General features: G+C 40.3%; 1 protein-coding gene across 4 annotated transcripts in view; it reads left to right on the plus strand.

Moving 5' to 3' along the window:
- The window catches only part of CPED1 (cadherin like and PC-esterase domain containing 1), a 155,357-nt gene that overhangs the window by 80,290 nt on the left and 60,014 nt on the right, over positions 1-15,053 (plus strand). For all 4 annotated transcript variants that reach the window (XM_066318562.1, XM_066318561.1, XM_066318564.1 and 1 more), the window contains 2 exons: positions 390-576; positions 3,302-3,470. In XM_066318562.1, coding sequence (XP_066174659.1) covers positions 390-576; positions 3,302-3,470 — 356 coding nt within the window. The remainder of the gene's footprint in view (positions 1-389; positions 577-3,301; positions 3,471-15,053) is intronic.

Raw genomic sequence — 15,053 nt, forward strand, 5'->3', positions numbered from 1 at the left:
ACTTGTACATAAACCCTGTACACAGCCTGGTACCTAAGCAGGTTATGAATTTTGGCCTACCTCTTCTTTAAGTTTCAGTTAACTAACTAGAGACAGATCTCCCAGACTTAATCCTTCCATTTTCAAAGGCTTACCCAGGCTTTGACTTTTGTGACTGGGACTAAAGTGATTGAACGCCAAATGTTTAAAATCCCTCCAAGGCCTACAGATTTCTCTCAAGTGCCATTACAAACTCCATTAAAACTTTGCAGCAGGATTATGAGTCTCAAAGCCACTAGGCATCAAATATCTTGCCACTGGACATAGTATCAATCTGCCAGAAGTTGCATGTTGTTCCAAAGTGTTCATGCGTTTCACGGTTTTTTTTCTTTGATGCCTTCTTGGAACAGATAAAGATACCCTATCTCATATCAGACAGATCTTCACCAGTCCACAGCTGGACTTGAATCCTCAGTTTGACCCCAAGATCAGAAAATACTATGCAGAAGTGCCATTTGACATGGTGACAGTGAAGATAGGAGCAGAACCCTCTAACTGTCAATGCCACGTGCACCTCGACGACAAGAAAGGGCCAAGGTACGAGCAACAAAATATGACTGTAAAAACTTCATTTTGGAAATATGTCATGATGTTCCAGATTTTTTTTTTGTTTCCAAAAACCCAGAACACAAATAGATATGTCACAGGAAAGTCAGAGGGAGTTCAGCACTGAGAAACTTGTATTTATTTCCAGTGTCCTGAAGGCAATATGTTGTTCTTGAGCCATAATTAACCCTGGCTTAATGGAGCATTGCTCCAATATCTCACCCAGCAGTCACTGACAGCACCAAAGCTGGGTGGGGACAGACTGTGTGACACTGCACACAGCAGATGGCCAAGAGTTTGAGCCTTTGTATCCAGGTGTTAGTTTTCCACAGGTCCCTAATCTGCTGCTCTGCTGTGCTTGGTCTATTTGCATGGGTCACAATAGAGCAGCTGCCTTCAAAAGAAGAAATAAGTTCAAGTTTACTAACTCAGAATGATCCATCTTTGTAATAGTTGTATTATAAGGGATTGTCATAGAGTCACAGAAGTCACATTGAAAAAGACCCTTAAGATCATCATGTCCAACTGTTAACCTAGCATTGCCGAGCCCACCACTAAACCATGTCCCTAAGTACCACATCTACAGGGCTTTTAAATTGCTCCAAGGATGCTCCACAGCCACTTCCCTGGGCAGCCTGTTCCAATGCTTGACAGTGCCTTCAGTGAAGAGATTCTACTATTGAGCCTAAACCTCCCCTGATGCCACTTAAAGCCATTTCTTTTTGTTGTCTTGGGAGAAGACACTGACCCTCACCCTCTACAGCCTCCAGTCCAGCAGTTGTCAAGAGTGACACGGTCTCCCCTCAGTCTCCTTTTCTCCAGAATAAACACCCTTGGCTCCCTCAGCCACTCCTCATCACACTTGTGCTGCAGTACCTTCACCTTGCTTCCTTCCTTCTCTGGACACGCTCCAGACACTCCATGTCTGCCTTGTAGTGAGGGGCCCACAACTGAGTGCAGGATTTGGGGTGCAGCCTCACCAGTACCAGGTACCTGGGGGCAATCCCTGCCCTGGTCCTGCTGGCCACATTATTCTTCTTACAGCACAGGATGCCATTGGCCTCCTTGGCCACCTGGGTCATGTTCAGCATCTCTTGACCCTCAGGTCCTTTTCCACCAGGCACCTTTGCAGCCACTTTGCCTGCAGCCTGTAGCTCTGCCTGGGGTTGTGGTGACCCAAGTGTAGGACCTGGCACTTGTCCTTGTTGAACCTACACCCTTGGCCTCAGCACTTCCATCTCCCTGCAGAGCCTCCCTCTGCAGCACCCCTCCTTTGGGTCATCACTCCTACCCAACTTAATGTTATCTGCCAGCTGACTGAGGGTGCCCTCAATCTCCATGTCCACATGATTGGTTTGGCCATCCAGACGTTTTTTTCTCACCAAAATGTATGTGACTATAAGGTGTGAGCAGCCAGTTTTCTCTAGAAGAATGCTGTGGCACACAGTGCCAAGGGCTTCACTAAAGTCTGGGTGGGCAACAATCACAGCCCTTCTCTCATCCACTGAGTGGGTCATCTTGTTCTCCTGAAGAGTCCCAGTTTATGTGATCTTTCAGGGAACTACAAAGCTGGAGGATAGAGGAGAGAGCAGAGTCATCAGTAAACATCACATTTGAGCATGACCCACAATAAACTGTGATGTTTAATTGCTGCTATGAACCCTGGCACGGTTTTGGCTTTCCCAACCAGCTCTGTCAGAGACAACAGCATGTCCCAGGGACAATGCCAAGAGGTATTTTGGTATGACCTAGTTTTTAAGGTTGGGAGGAACAAAAAGTGTTTATTTGTCTGGGTCAGGTACCTCAGAACCAGAGAAGTGGCTTATTTACATACTGGCCATTAGTGAGTGGATAAAGGGGAGAACAGGGACAGTGATTTACTTGGGAAGAAACATTCTGAACCATTTCAGAGCTAACTTGACTTCATGACATGAAGTACTTAGCCAACACACCACCTTTTGATTGACTGTGACCTAGAATGTCTGCTACTAACCAGAAAGTCTGTGCAGTTGTTACTGATCTAAGGCCCAGTATTTTTCCTGTATTTTCAATAAGAAATCAGCCTTGATGTATCATTTCAAAAGAAACTGTCATTAAACTCTTCCCCCCCAAGATTTTGCTGGTTTAATGTTAACTTCTTTGGCAGTCAACATGAATATATGTGAAAATCTCAGAGATTTCTTCCTTGTAGAACAAGAATAGCAAGATGTTCTTTACACTGAAAAGTAAAAGCCCTGCACATGCCTTTCTGCATTTATTTCCCTGCTAAAGAAAGAAGAGCACAGCTCAGCTTAGCTCTGGTTTGTCACTCTGAGCAGTTTGTCTGGGAACCCTTCACATTTGGCTAGTGGACAATTTCAGCTACACTTCTGATTGTATTTGTCTCCTTGCTGACTTCATCACAAATTTGGAGCTGCCAGGAATTATTGTCCCTAATGATTTCCTTCACAGATTTCATGTCAGAATATTTGCCACTGCCACTGTTTTGGCTAAATTTCACTCTCAGTATTTTGTCTTCTTGAAAGAACTTAAAATACTTACAAATCCTGTTTTGCACTGTTTTTATTTAAAATCTCATGTGTTTTGTAAGAGAAAGAAAGTGTTAGAAACAGCAGCATGGAGGAGCAAGGAAAGTTTAGCAGCCATAGATAAAAGTGTGTAAATCTTTGTTCCTTTAGTGTTTATTGCACTTCTTTCCTATTTTGTCCAAATACAGCATTGCTAACTACCCCCTTGGCCTTGGAGTGAACAAAGTGGTCATCCTCTTGACGGATGATTCACAGCCCAGCCCTGAGGTCCTGAGCAGCTACAAAATCACAATTCATCGAGAAGACCGCCCTAGCCTCCCCCTGTTTGACGACTACATGATGTGTGGCTTTGTGCAGGTATTGTCTCTGCATTCTTTTGCTATACACATTACTAGGAATAGCTGGTTTCTGTTCATTCCATGGTATAAAAGAGCCAAAGCTCATTTAGAGCTAGTTTTTGTTGAGATTGTATGACATTTTGTTGAGATTGTGTGAAATTTTGTTGAGATTGTATGAAATTTATACAACATTTTGGATATAAAAGGCAAGCTCAACATAAGTACCTGTTACAATGTATTTGAGAGCTCCAGGTTAATTAATCCTTACCTTAGTCAGTCAAAACTTCCTTATAACTTTTCATAACTGTCTCTTTCTGACACTGGAGCCATGGAAATCCTTTTATCAGGAAAGATGTTTATGATGGCAGTCTATTTATCAGTGCTCAAGACAAATGCTGCTACATAATTTATGATATAAAACTGTTTATTCTAGATCAATAAGCACAATTTAAAGAACCTCGCTTAAAACTCCAAAAGAAGGGATGACTTTTGCTTACATCACATTTATCCAAATACAAATTTGGGAGTGGACATAGTTTACTCCCAACAAACACCAGTCCTTAGGAAGGAATGGGTCTTTAGAATGAAAAAAGGACCAGAGTCTGTCCAATATGGCTTAATAAGGGATGGGAAAGGAGAGCTCAGGCTAAATTAGACACAAAAATGGATGAAAGCTAGTGAAAGTAACAGTGAACATTTCAGTTAGTGAAACTATAGTGGTAAAAATATTATGCATTATGTCCAACCCTGGGACACGTGCTGGATCAGAGCTGTTTGTATTCCAAAGACTGAAGACTAAATGTTGGTTGCTGCTTGATATGGTGAGCAAAAATAAACCAGCCAGTTCAAAGAGGGAAGTGACATTGTAGATGGTAATCATGGGCAGTGCATTTTTCCATGGAATTTTAGACAGATTAAAAGGATTGGTGGGTTCCTTCCAGAGCATCCAAGAGTAATATATTTTGGCACAATTAATTCTGCAACCAGGAAGCAGAATTTTCAAAATTACTGTGATGAAACTGTCGTGCTTGTTCATGTCAAATATCTAATCCTATCTTTATTTATTTTCTGTATGAAGATCTTAGTATATCCTTTAGCAAAAGCTGCTTCCCTTCCCTGGTTTCTTTCCATATACTGGAGAAGAGGTTGGGAGACCAGAGTGGTAGAAGGCAGAGCATTTATATGATGGGGCAGATCAGGAGAGATTTTGTTTTTCTTCTGGAGGAATAAGCACTAGGGCTTAAAAGAGGAGTCAAAGAGATTAGAAATGTTGATAGCAAATTCTGTGTTGACAATAATTATCTCAATCTGCCAATCAGGCCTGCCAGAGAAGATGTAGGTAGTAGTCATAGTGTGCTGACCTGAATACCTGATTATGGTGTTGTCTGGCCCTCCACCTATTATTCTGTCTCTTCTCCTAGACTTCTCTTACCAGCTCAAAAGGTCAAGGGCCATATTACTATTTGCACTGACTCAATGCTATATCTAGTAGTTGCTACAGTAAAAAAAGAATGAACACATATGATACCTGAGATTTCAGGTCAGCTGTACAGCAACCTGCTTGACATCTGAAGTATGACTTAATATGAGAAGGAGAACAGCAGTAAGTTGAACTGGAGTTGTTTCTAGGAGAACACGCTGGCTGGAAAGATGGGAGGAAAGCTCTTTTTGTTCCCTTATTTGGGACACGTATCTGAGTGTAAGAACAGGAATTCAGCCTCAGAAATATCTTCCCACACCAGAGTTTACACTGTTGTTAATGTTTTATGGTACCATTTATGAGACTGAGTATGAATCTTTGAGGCACTGTGAAGGCAAAGAGATCTAGACTGATAAAAATGAAAAGTGTTTTGGAGATTTCTTTTGATTGAGCTTGGTTTTCTGCTCCTCTGTGAATAACTACCCTCCAACAAATAGAGTTGTTCAGAGCTAGGGATGACTTCAGGAGTTTAGAGCAAAAATAAGATGAAAAGCATTCTTGTGGTATCTTGTGGTGGCACTGTGAAGATACAGTATGAGATTCTAAAGCAACTTTTAGATGTGTTAGAGGCAAACTTATCATAGAGTGCCTTTAAAAACAAACAAAAGCTGGAGCTAGAGATAGAAATGGCATTGTAAAACATTTAAAAGTCTGCATTTTTTTCCCATTTGCAGAACAGAATGTATTGCCTTTTGCTTAGATTTTTTTTTTAATTAATACAAAACTCAGGTCTTAAACAGCATCATTAAGTTTTGCTCTTCATACCAGAGAAAATTATGCAGTTTTGCAGAGCCAGTTTATACACCCCCATCAGTGGCATGACTGCTTGTTTCCTTAAAACAGAGACTCTGTTTTAGGAGAAAAAGGAGAAATACAGTGTGAACTGATGGAGTCCTTTGTACACTTGACCAGGCACAAGGGGGATCACACATGAGGAGAGAAAGGCCACAGAAAGTGGAGTGATCTTTCTCAGAGAAGACTTCAGTTCAAATTCTAATCCAGCAGCTTTTTTCCCCTCACTTCCCTTTTATGATTATTCTCATTAGGATATTCAGGTTTCACTGCAAGATGATACTATAAGGAAGCTTACAATAAAAAGACAGTGTGGGATGTGGTTTCTATCAGTTTAACAATCCTCGTGCAGTTGAATAATTCTGGATTAATTCTGAGGTTTTGAGTTGAGAAGTGTGTGATTCCAAGCCTTGCAACCCCTAAAAAGGAAAAAAAAAATCTGTCTTCTGTACTTTTTGATAGCAGCTGTAATATCCCCATTAAAACTAAATTAGTGGGGGATAAACTGTCACCTCACAATATCCCCTTCAGCAGATTTTGTTGCATTCCCTTCTGTGTTCTGCATTTTGACAGTATTGTTTGGACTGCAAATGGAGAGGTCATTGATTTGTCCTTGGACTTAATTTTGTGCAATTGCTGACAATATTCAAATTAAGTATCCTGGAAAGAAGTGGTGCCATTTCATTATCACCTGTGAAGCTGTGATATGGAGGATAGTCAGACTCCAGGGCAGTCAGCAGAAAAACCAGGGAGCTCTTAAGCCAGAGTTATCAGCATCACTCTCAAGTGAAAGATCCCAGACTAGGTACATACTGCCATAAAGGACAAAATATTTTATTCATTCTTGCACTGCCCATTATCTTTACAATGCAAACAAATCTATCTATGCTTCATTTGAAATGTGTGGATGCTGCCTCCTTGGTTGTTAATATTTGCCTAGTTGTAATCCTGGAGAGTAACTGCTGATGTGCTCAGGGAACTTTTTTTGACCCTGTGAGCTTCTCTGTCTATTTGTACCTTCTGAGTCCTGTTTCCACATGGCTTGTTTTGGTTTTTTTTATTTGTTCAGTTGGTTGGTTGTGGGTGAGTTTGGGTTTGGTTTGTTGTTGTGTTTTAATAATACAGTTATTTTTTTGGGTTTGCATTTATATTGAGAGCAATGGATAGATAATGCCATATTTTATAGCACAGTCTGTTTCATTCTCTGTCATTTGCTTTTGTGCATTTGTACATTTGATTCCAAAATCAGCGCAGTGCAGTGGGCTGATGTTCTGGCTGTCCTGCAGCTTTCACAGGTCTGAAAGCATGAACTTACAGAACAGCTTCAAAAACCTTCCTGATTTTTACAGAACATCTTATTCTTTTGTATTATTATTATTATTAAAGATGAAAATACTTTAGAAAGGAAGAAGCCTTAAAAAAAAAGAAAAAGTAAGTAATTTCATTTTTCTGCTCAGGAAGAGATGAAAATACTTACATTTCTTTCAGCTCCAGTTATACATTTCCAAAGGAAAATATAAAGGTTTTATTTCATTTTAAACTGTGTGCTGTTGCCACTGCAAAGCTTTTCATACCAGACAGTAGAAGTAAAGACTGTCAATTATAGAAACAGGTATTAACTCTTTGCCTAGTACTTTCCTGCAAAGATTTCAAAGAACCTTGCAAATACTAAATAATGTCAAAAAATCCAAAAAAAACCCAAAAAAAAACAAAAAAACAAAACAAAACAAAACAAAACAAAAAAAAAAAAAAAAAAAAAAAAAACAAAAAACAAAAAAAAAACCCAAACAGCTTAGGAGAAAAACAAAGAACTCATTCTGTAGTAGGGCAGGCTGGATGCACATTAGTCTCTTCTGAATTTCCCATTAGATTTAGAAATGCCCATGAATTTCTGAATTTTCCCATTAGTGTGACCACCATTACCAATGACCCCTCTTTTCTGTCCTGAGGACATTGTTTTGACTCTTAGGTTTTGCAGTGGTTATTGTAGCAGCAGCTGACCCTTTGGCAGTTCTGACTTTGAGTGTCTTGCTTGAAAAGGCATGGAAAGTGCATCTCTGCAGTCATTATATCAGCTAATTATACAGTCTAATTATATCAGCTACCAGACTGTATCTTATTTGCAAAGTTAGCTTACTTCCCTTTTAGAGAAAAAAAAATAATATCCATTATAGGAGCAATCATGCATTGCATTCTTCTGCCTTCTCAGGTATAGAGCTGCTGAAAATTTATTTCAGTGGCTTTAAATTTTTCAGGAAAGGACACAAAAGTGCCCTAGATGTCAAAAAAACTGAGTTCATTTTTTTCCTGGTTATTGTTGTTATTCAAAAGATGATGCTTTGATTCAGTGAGGACCATTTGGCTTAAAATTTTTAGCTTTCAAATTTTGTATTGGTGTAAGTGTTAGATATTTTAGCCATTGTGCATTCCAGAATGCTGACTCTCTTCAAGGAGGGAGTGGCTGGGACAACCACAAAGCTCCCTCATTAGATCTGAAAGAGCCAAGTTAAATTTTCCTCAGAAGCACTGGTCAGAGCACAGTGTGACAGTCATGTTTTCCAGGAGCAATGCATCCCTTTCCCTTCCCCTACTCATGAACCAGATGGGAAATTTTTTTTTAAAAATGAACAAGTTTCTAGGATAAGGTTCTCATTCTCTCGATGTGAACACAAGGGAGAGGGATGGTGCAGGGGCAGAAATGAGCTGCTGAGCACAGAAGGAGGGTCAGTGGGTTCTTTTTAAGGCAGCTTTTTTTTCTTCATGGACAAAATTCACATTGAGATTGGGTTTAAAGTTTTTGCTGACTTGAAATGAGCAGGAGCTTCATGTTCAAAAACCATAGAAATGATTTATGAGTGGAAGCACACAAAACACCAGAAGTACTTTTGCGTTGCTATTAACCTATAAATTATTTTGGTTCTATGTGACTGCAGCCCAGGAAAAACAAAGGGAAGTTCACAGAGCCTTGAGGAGCAAACTGAGCACGTGTTAAATTGTCAGCAGCTCAGGTGAAAGCCACAAAATAGAGAGCTAATAGACAGAGAGGGCCATAAAAAGAAGGCTGAGGTCTTGCATCTTCAACTGCTGTATATCAACATGGTTCAATTAATTTCGAGGGAGCAATTCCAAATTATACTGATTGAGCACTTGTCCTGACAGAAACATACAGCTGAATTCTTTTCCATTACATATGTCAGGCATTGCTTGTGAGTGAATTCACTTCCCTAAAACTGCTGATTTTTTTTAGTAATTTTCCTAAATATTTAGGTCAAACAACATCTTAGCAGAATCTAAAAAACTACTTGAAGGTGTTTTTAAGTATTTAAAGATCGAGGGATGTTTAATCACCATTCACTGTAAGTATGAAGTGAACAGAGACCTAAATTGAATAACACAACTTGGTGCTTCTAAAAAAGTATGTTTAAGATGATGTAGAAGGAAGAAATGTAAATGATAAATACACTGAGCTGATTTTCATGTAGAGGGTTAATTTGTGTATGTATCTCAGAGCAAACTTGGTAGAGTCAGCATGTTCTGTCTCTGTCAACGTCTATACCACTGGGGAGAGAAGGCTTACCACATTTTCTTAATTAGCCCAAAGCCTTTTGTGATGATTTAAAACATTGTTCTGTAGATGAGTCAGAGGGACAATTAACTATTGTGATAGATATTCTTTATATTTATGCAGTTCTGTGCTAAACTCCTTTTGGATCTCACAATCAGGATGGTGCTCTTAGGCTGACACCTTCATCAGCAGCCAGCATCTGCTGCTTTAAGGAAACGTCCCAAAAACACAGCAGAGCATAGATCCATCATCTGAAGGAATTAATATAATGCTCTAGAAGTCAAGCCCACCTTTCACATACAAAGATAACTTCATAGACAGTCTGTACTGTCATCTGGTAGTCACGAGTTTGCATCATCAGTGCTCTCTGTGAGACATCTGCTGCACTCTGAAGAGGCCACACAGAGCAAATGGGCACAACTTGGACATAAAATGGAAAGAAACAGCAAAAGAATGAGTTGGTATGTGCTTCTATTTAGGCATCTCTTACTCTGAGCGTGGAATAAAATTTTACAGTTTTATTCTGTATCTCCAGTCGCCTGTGCCTAACTATGATCATCATCCTGCTCTCCAATACTTTGGGGATGGCACATTACAGAGCCCAAATTTTAAGGCTCAAGTTCATGTTGGCTCCATCTGCCTGGAAAAAAGTTTGCAGTCTTCCAGTTTACAGTATTTTGCTTACGCTCCTGATTTTATACTTGTTGTGCTTAGTCTTCTCTGTGTAATAAAGTTTCCTGCTTTACATGTGATTCAAGATTAATACCAGATACTCTCCAGGAAATGGTTCCAGAAGTTTCTGTCAGAGACTGAGAAGAGCAGATGTTTCCATGTAGCAGCAGCTCCATTTGTCATCATTACAGTGCACTGACTTGGGAAATGGGGTGTTACATGGATCACTGATGGATAAATTGCCACCAGTGCTTTGAGACGATCCATATGAATACTGGTTCCCAAATTCAACAATTGTAAGCCAAGAGTGACACCAACAAACTGATTTGGTTTATAATCATTAGCCTGAAGAAGTTTTAAGTTGCTATAATAATTAGGCCTTAAAGACTGAGAATTTTATAGGCAGTTTTCAGCCTTAGTTTTGCCAATGTTCCTTTCCCTTGGCTGGCACTTTTGTGGATAAGAACTTCTTAAGGCAGGAGTGATATCACTCTTCAGCACCACTGCATTTATTGATGCAACTAGAGCTGGTTTTAGCACCTCCTACCTCAGCAGTGGAAAATTTAGTATCTCCTACCATTCTTTTCTTCTTTTATGTGTTTTCAATTTAGCACAGTCTTACTAGGAACATCCCACCCTGCTTTATGCTCAGTTAGGTGACTCCTGCCTTGAATTGTTACTTTGCTGTTATGCTGCCACAGTAAAATGTCATTAGTAGAAAATGATGTAAGGAAAGATAAACTTCAATGACCTGACAGAACAATTCCATTCTTTTGTGTGCTCAGGCTGTTCTTCCCTTTCCTACAATTACTGACACCACCCCATGAGTGTGCATGACACATTAAAGATAGAGAAGATGAAGATCTGCCCATGAGCTAGTCAAGGAGAAACTCACAACTGCATGACTAAAGATGGCAGGGAGTTAAATTGTGGCCTGTATGACTGCAACTGGTGCCAGTGGGGTGTATGGGTGGAAATTTCATCCTTACCATGGCTGCTCCCTGCAGTGCTGCAGGATGGGCAGATGCTGGGGCAGATACAGGGCTGTGGGTGCAGATTCTGTAGATACACTGCTATCTCTGAGCCCATGACAGACTGTTAGCACAGACTGGAAGAGATCCAGGTTCTTCTGATTCCTTGCCTTTAATCAAAGGATTAAAATGTCTTTTTAAATAACAGCAGCAAATCATTGTGGGTGGCTGTGAAAGGAGGCAGATGACAGTAAATGCTGGGTAGGCAATTCTGCTCCTGGGAGAACACTGTTCTTTGGAAGAGTTTATCAGAAAACATATTTTTATATCATTTTTGTCAGCTCTGTGGTTTTTTGTTTGTGCTAAGTTATCAGGCAATCATCCCACATACTTAGATTTTCAGTTATGGTCCTTCTTTGCTCTTATTTTTGATGTTTTTAATAGAATACAGGTCCAGCAACACTACTGGAATCACTTACATTTTGCTAGAGAACGGGAAGCAGTAACTTTTACAAAAGATTCCTCATACCACAGACTTTTTTTCGTGCTTATTCTTGCTTCCTCTCCCTGCCCTACACAGTAATTTCTCCATGCATTGTGGTGCAGTTCATGCACAGAGCTGTAGTTTGGTGGACTGATGACCCTTTAGGGAAAAGAGGGAGCCACACCCTCAAATCACCTCAACCTGGGGCCAGCCAGGAGAGAGAGTGTTTGTGCTGATCCAGCCTGGCCAGTTGGGTTGCTTCCTTCCAGCTGCTTCTACCTACAGCAGGGCACTGCTGGAGCCAGGCTCTGGGCAGGGAGAGGCAGGTTCTCCTGAGTGGTGCCCTGCGTTGTATTACCTTGGGAAGGCACCTGAGATCTCTGGAGAGGAGCAGAAGATGTTCTGGAGGACTCTGTATCCCTCCACCAGCTGCTGTTCCATCATTCCACAGGGGTCTAGCTCAGTGTCCTGGGTTGTAGTTTAGGATGTGTTCTATCACCATCTCCAGTCCATGGCCCATCAATGCCTTGCCATGACTCACAGATAACTCCCTCTGGAGTTCTCTCTCTTTAATGGGCCATCAAGGAGCCCCTGGATGACTCATCATCCCATTGGGAGATGCCCCGCCCAGGGGGAGGAGCCAAGCATTCTCACCTGGAGATAAGCTGGGATTTGGGACAGTAGAAGCAGCCCTCACCCACTGGATTCCCAGAGGATTGGAGCTACCAGACCTTTCTACGGGATCACTGCTTCAGGAAGACACCTCACCTGGACTGCTTCCATCACCCTGATCAGGTTGTGTTCTGACTCTGTCAGTGGTTTTCCTTTTTGTATTTTATTTTATTTTATTCTATTTTATTTTCCTTCTCTTCTCATTAAATTGTATTTCTGACTTAGAGCCTCTCACTGGGTTTGTTTTCAAACCACAACACTCAGCTGTCTCAGTCTCCATGCTGGACCAGATTTGAATTGCCAACATTAACTAGGCTAAATTAGCAAAGTTGGGTGAAGCCCATAATCTTTTGATGCTTCCATTTACAGCTATACAATATCAGGACTTAAAAATTAAGTGCTCAGTAAAGCATAAAGCCTTCCAGATCTTTGAATGAGCCACATAAGTATGTAAACTTGAAAGTTTGAGTTAAGCAGTTCTCTTTTACAATTTCCAGAAGATCCAATGACTTTTAAAAGTACAATAACTGAAGGGGGTAGGGAAGAAGAAGGGGTCATCCAAAGTTTCTGAGCTAAAATATTTAGCTTATGTGTTCAGTAAATAGCTGTGCCAGTGTTTGCAGTCTGTCAATGTATTGAATTCTGTCTGATTCATGAAGAGAAAGTTCATTAATTAGAAATAACTTGCACTGTATGGCAGCACACAAAGTATTACAATCATGACCAGACTGCCACTTTATAAATCACAGACAATTCACTACAGGCATGAGGGTGAAGTATTTACAAAGGACAAGTTCAGCATAAATCACTGCTGTATTTCAGTACAAGCTTTGGTTTGTACTGAAACCAAAGTTGTTGTTAAGGTTAAACTTCAATTCCTTTGTGTGATACACCAGGGCTCTCTGGTGCCTTGGGTACATTTTTTGGTGGATGGTGGCACTCATTAAAGGCTGATGTGGCAGTTTGTACTGGCTGTGACAAGCTGGTCTAAGTACAAGGAACATGTACACTACATGGCACTACAGGCTGTTCCAGGTACATGATAATGGATGTCACAGCTCTGGTACATGAGCTTGTTCCCCTGCAAGACCTTCTGGCGTGTTCCTAGATGTATCCTGAGGGATGTATGGTAAAACTGTCCAGAGCCACTCTTGAGACACACAAAAATTGCGTGTTCCTCAGTTATGCGGTTGTACACCTCAGCACTTCTAGTTCTGGGACTCTCCAAGTAGACTTTGGATTTAGTAACAGCTTCTGTGCCCAATTTTGGTATAATGGTTAAAGAAAAGAAAAATATTCTTAATTCAAGCCCTTTGAATAGGGAAAAGATTCTCTCTGACTTCCATGTAATTTGTACCTGACCTAACTAGACTTATTTCTTAACATGTAGGATGAAAAAAAGATGACTCTGTAGAAAAGAATATACCTCCTATTGCATCTCCAGAATGATCATCTCAGCTTTTGATGCTAGTGAAAATTATTGGTGGCATTTTGGCACTGAAAAGCTGTAAAATGAAAGAGTATAGGTTGTTATGAAGATGTAAAGACAAGTCTAATGAGTAATAGTAATGACATCATAAGACTTCATAGCAATTTGTCTGAACTTTTAATGACAGTCATAAAATTCTGATTTGGTAAAATAAAAGCAAAAAGGATAATTCTGCAATTCAGCCAAATGGCACAATCACAATGAAGAGTGATTTATTGCTGCACTGCATCAAGGCTGTCACCTCTTCCAGCTATATGGTCACAACGTGTATTTGAAATGCAGATTGTTTTCCCTGTGTGCTTTTTTGATAAAGAAGATGGGATATGAACAAAATCCTGCTCTGGGTCTCTTGGTGTGGTCTAGAGGTTTGACCATTTTTGTTCTCCTTGAATGAAAGGGCTGTGGATACTGTGGCTCCAGGTGTCAGTAACTTACTCAGGGCACCACAGAAAAAATGGGAAATGGGATAATTCCATATCTCAGTGAATACATCAAACAAAACTATAACCTGAAGATTTTATCACAAAATGGGGCAATCCTTGAGTTCTGGGCCTGTCCTTGATAAAAGTGGGAAAATTGGTCACCTGTTAAGAAGCTTAAGAAATTGCATATTTCATGGACTGGAGAATTAGCTTAATTCATGTGTGTCTCTAACATCAGCCAGAAGTTGTTGTACCTGGGTCACAGAAACCTAGAGGCTTTGTAGTTTCACCTAGAAAAACTTCAGAAAGTTTTACTGCTCTAAAAAGTGCTGGTTTCAGCCTATGTTGCTCCTGAGTGAGATGGTAAAAGCTTGCATGGATATTATAATTGGTCTGATTTTGTGTTTGTTTAACAATTTGATAAAGAGCAGTAAAATGGGTCATTGAAAAGCATTTACTATGCAAGATGAGTCCAACACCTGAAGGACAAACTTCTGCCAAAGTCAGGAAGCCCAACCACCAATGCCCTTTTTTCTTTTGTGATCAGGGTAGGTATAAAAAAAAAAATCACCTATATAAAAGACAATCACCCATATGTGATAAAGAATAGACTCAGATTTGATACACTTTTCTTTGCTGAGAAAATCCGTTTCACAGTATAGATCCATTTCTATTTCTGTAGCTGTAAAATCTCTGTATCCTACAGGGAATTGTTATTCTCTTTACCTGGCCCTCTCCAGTTTATGTTTCAAAGCTGAAATCCAGGGCATTCATTACTGACAGTTCAATTGGTGTATCCTTTTCAGTTCACCTCCTACACTGCTCTCAAATTCATCTGAAAATGTGAAATAGCCCGTTGAGTTTTCCCCTTGATGATGCCACAATAGATGTGAAAGGAGAGCCTTGAGCATGAGGCTTCCTAAGCGTTAACAGATCATGAAAATTGGCAACAACTGTTGTGCTGAGTATCATAACCTGCGAGAGGAGGGCCAGCAATTCCACAGTGATGAGAAGAGAGTGCTTGGTGTTTGAGCTGTGGGCACATTTGCCTTTCA

The sequence above is a fragment of the Sylvia atricapilla genome, chromosome 5 (assembly GCF_009819655.1).
Source record: "Sylvia atricapilla isolate bSylAtr1 chromosome 5, bSylAtr1.pri, whole genome shotgun sequence".
Classification (NCBI taxonomy): Eukaryota; Metazoa; Chordata; class Aves; order Passeriformes; family Sylviidae; genus Sylvia; species Sylvia atricapilla.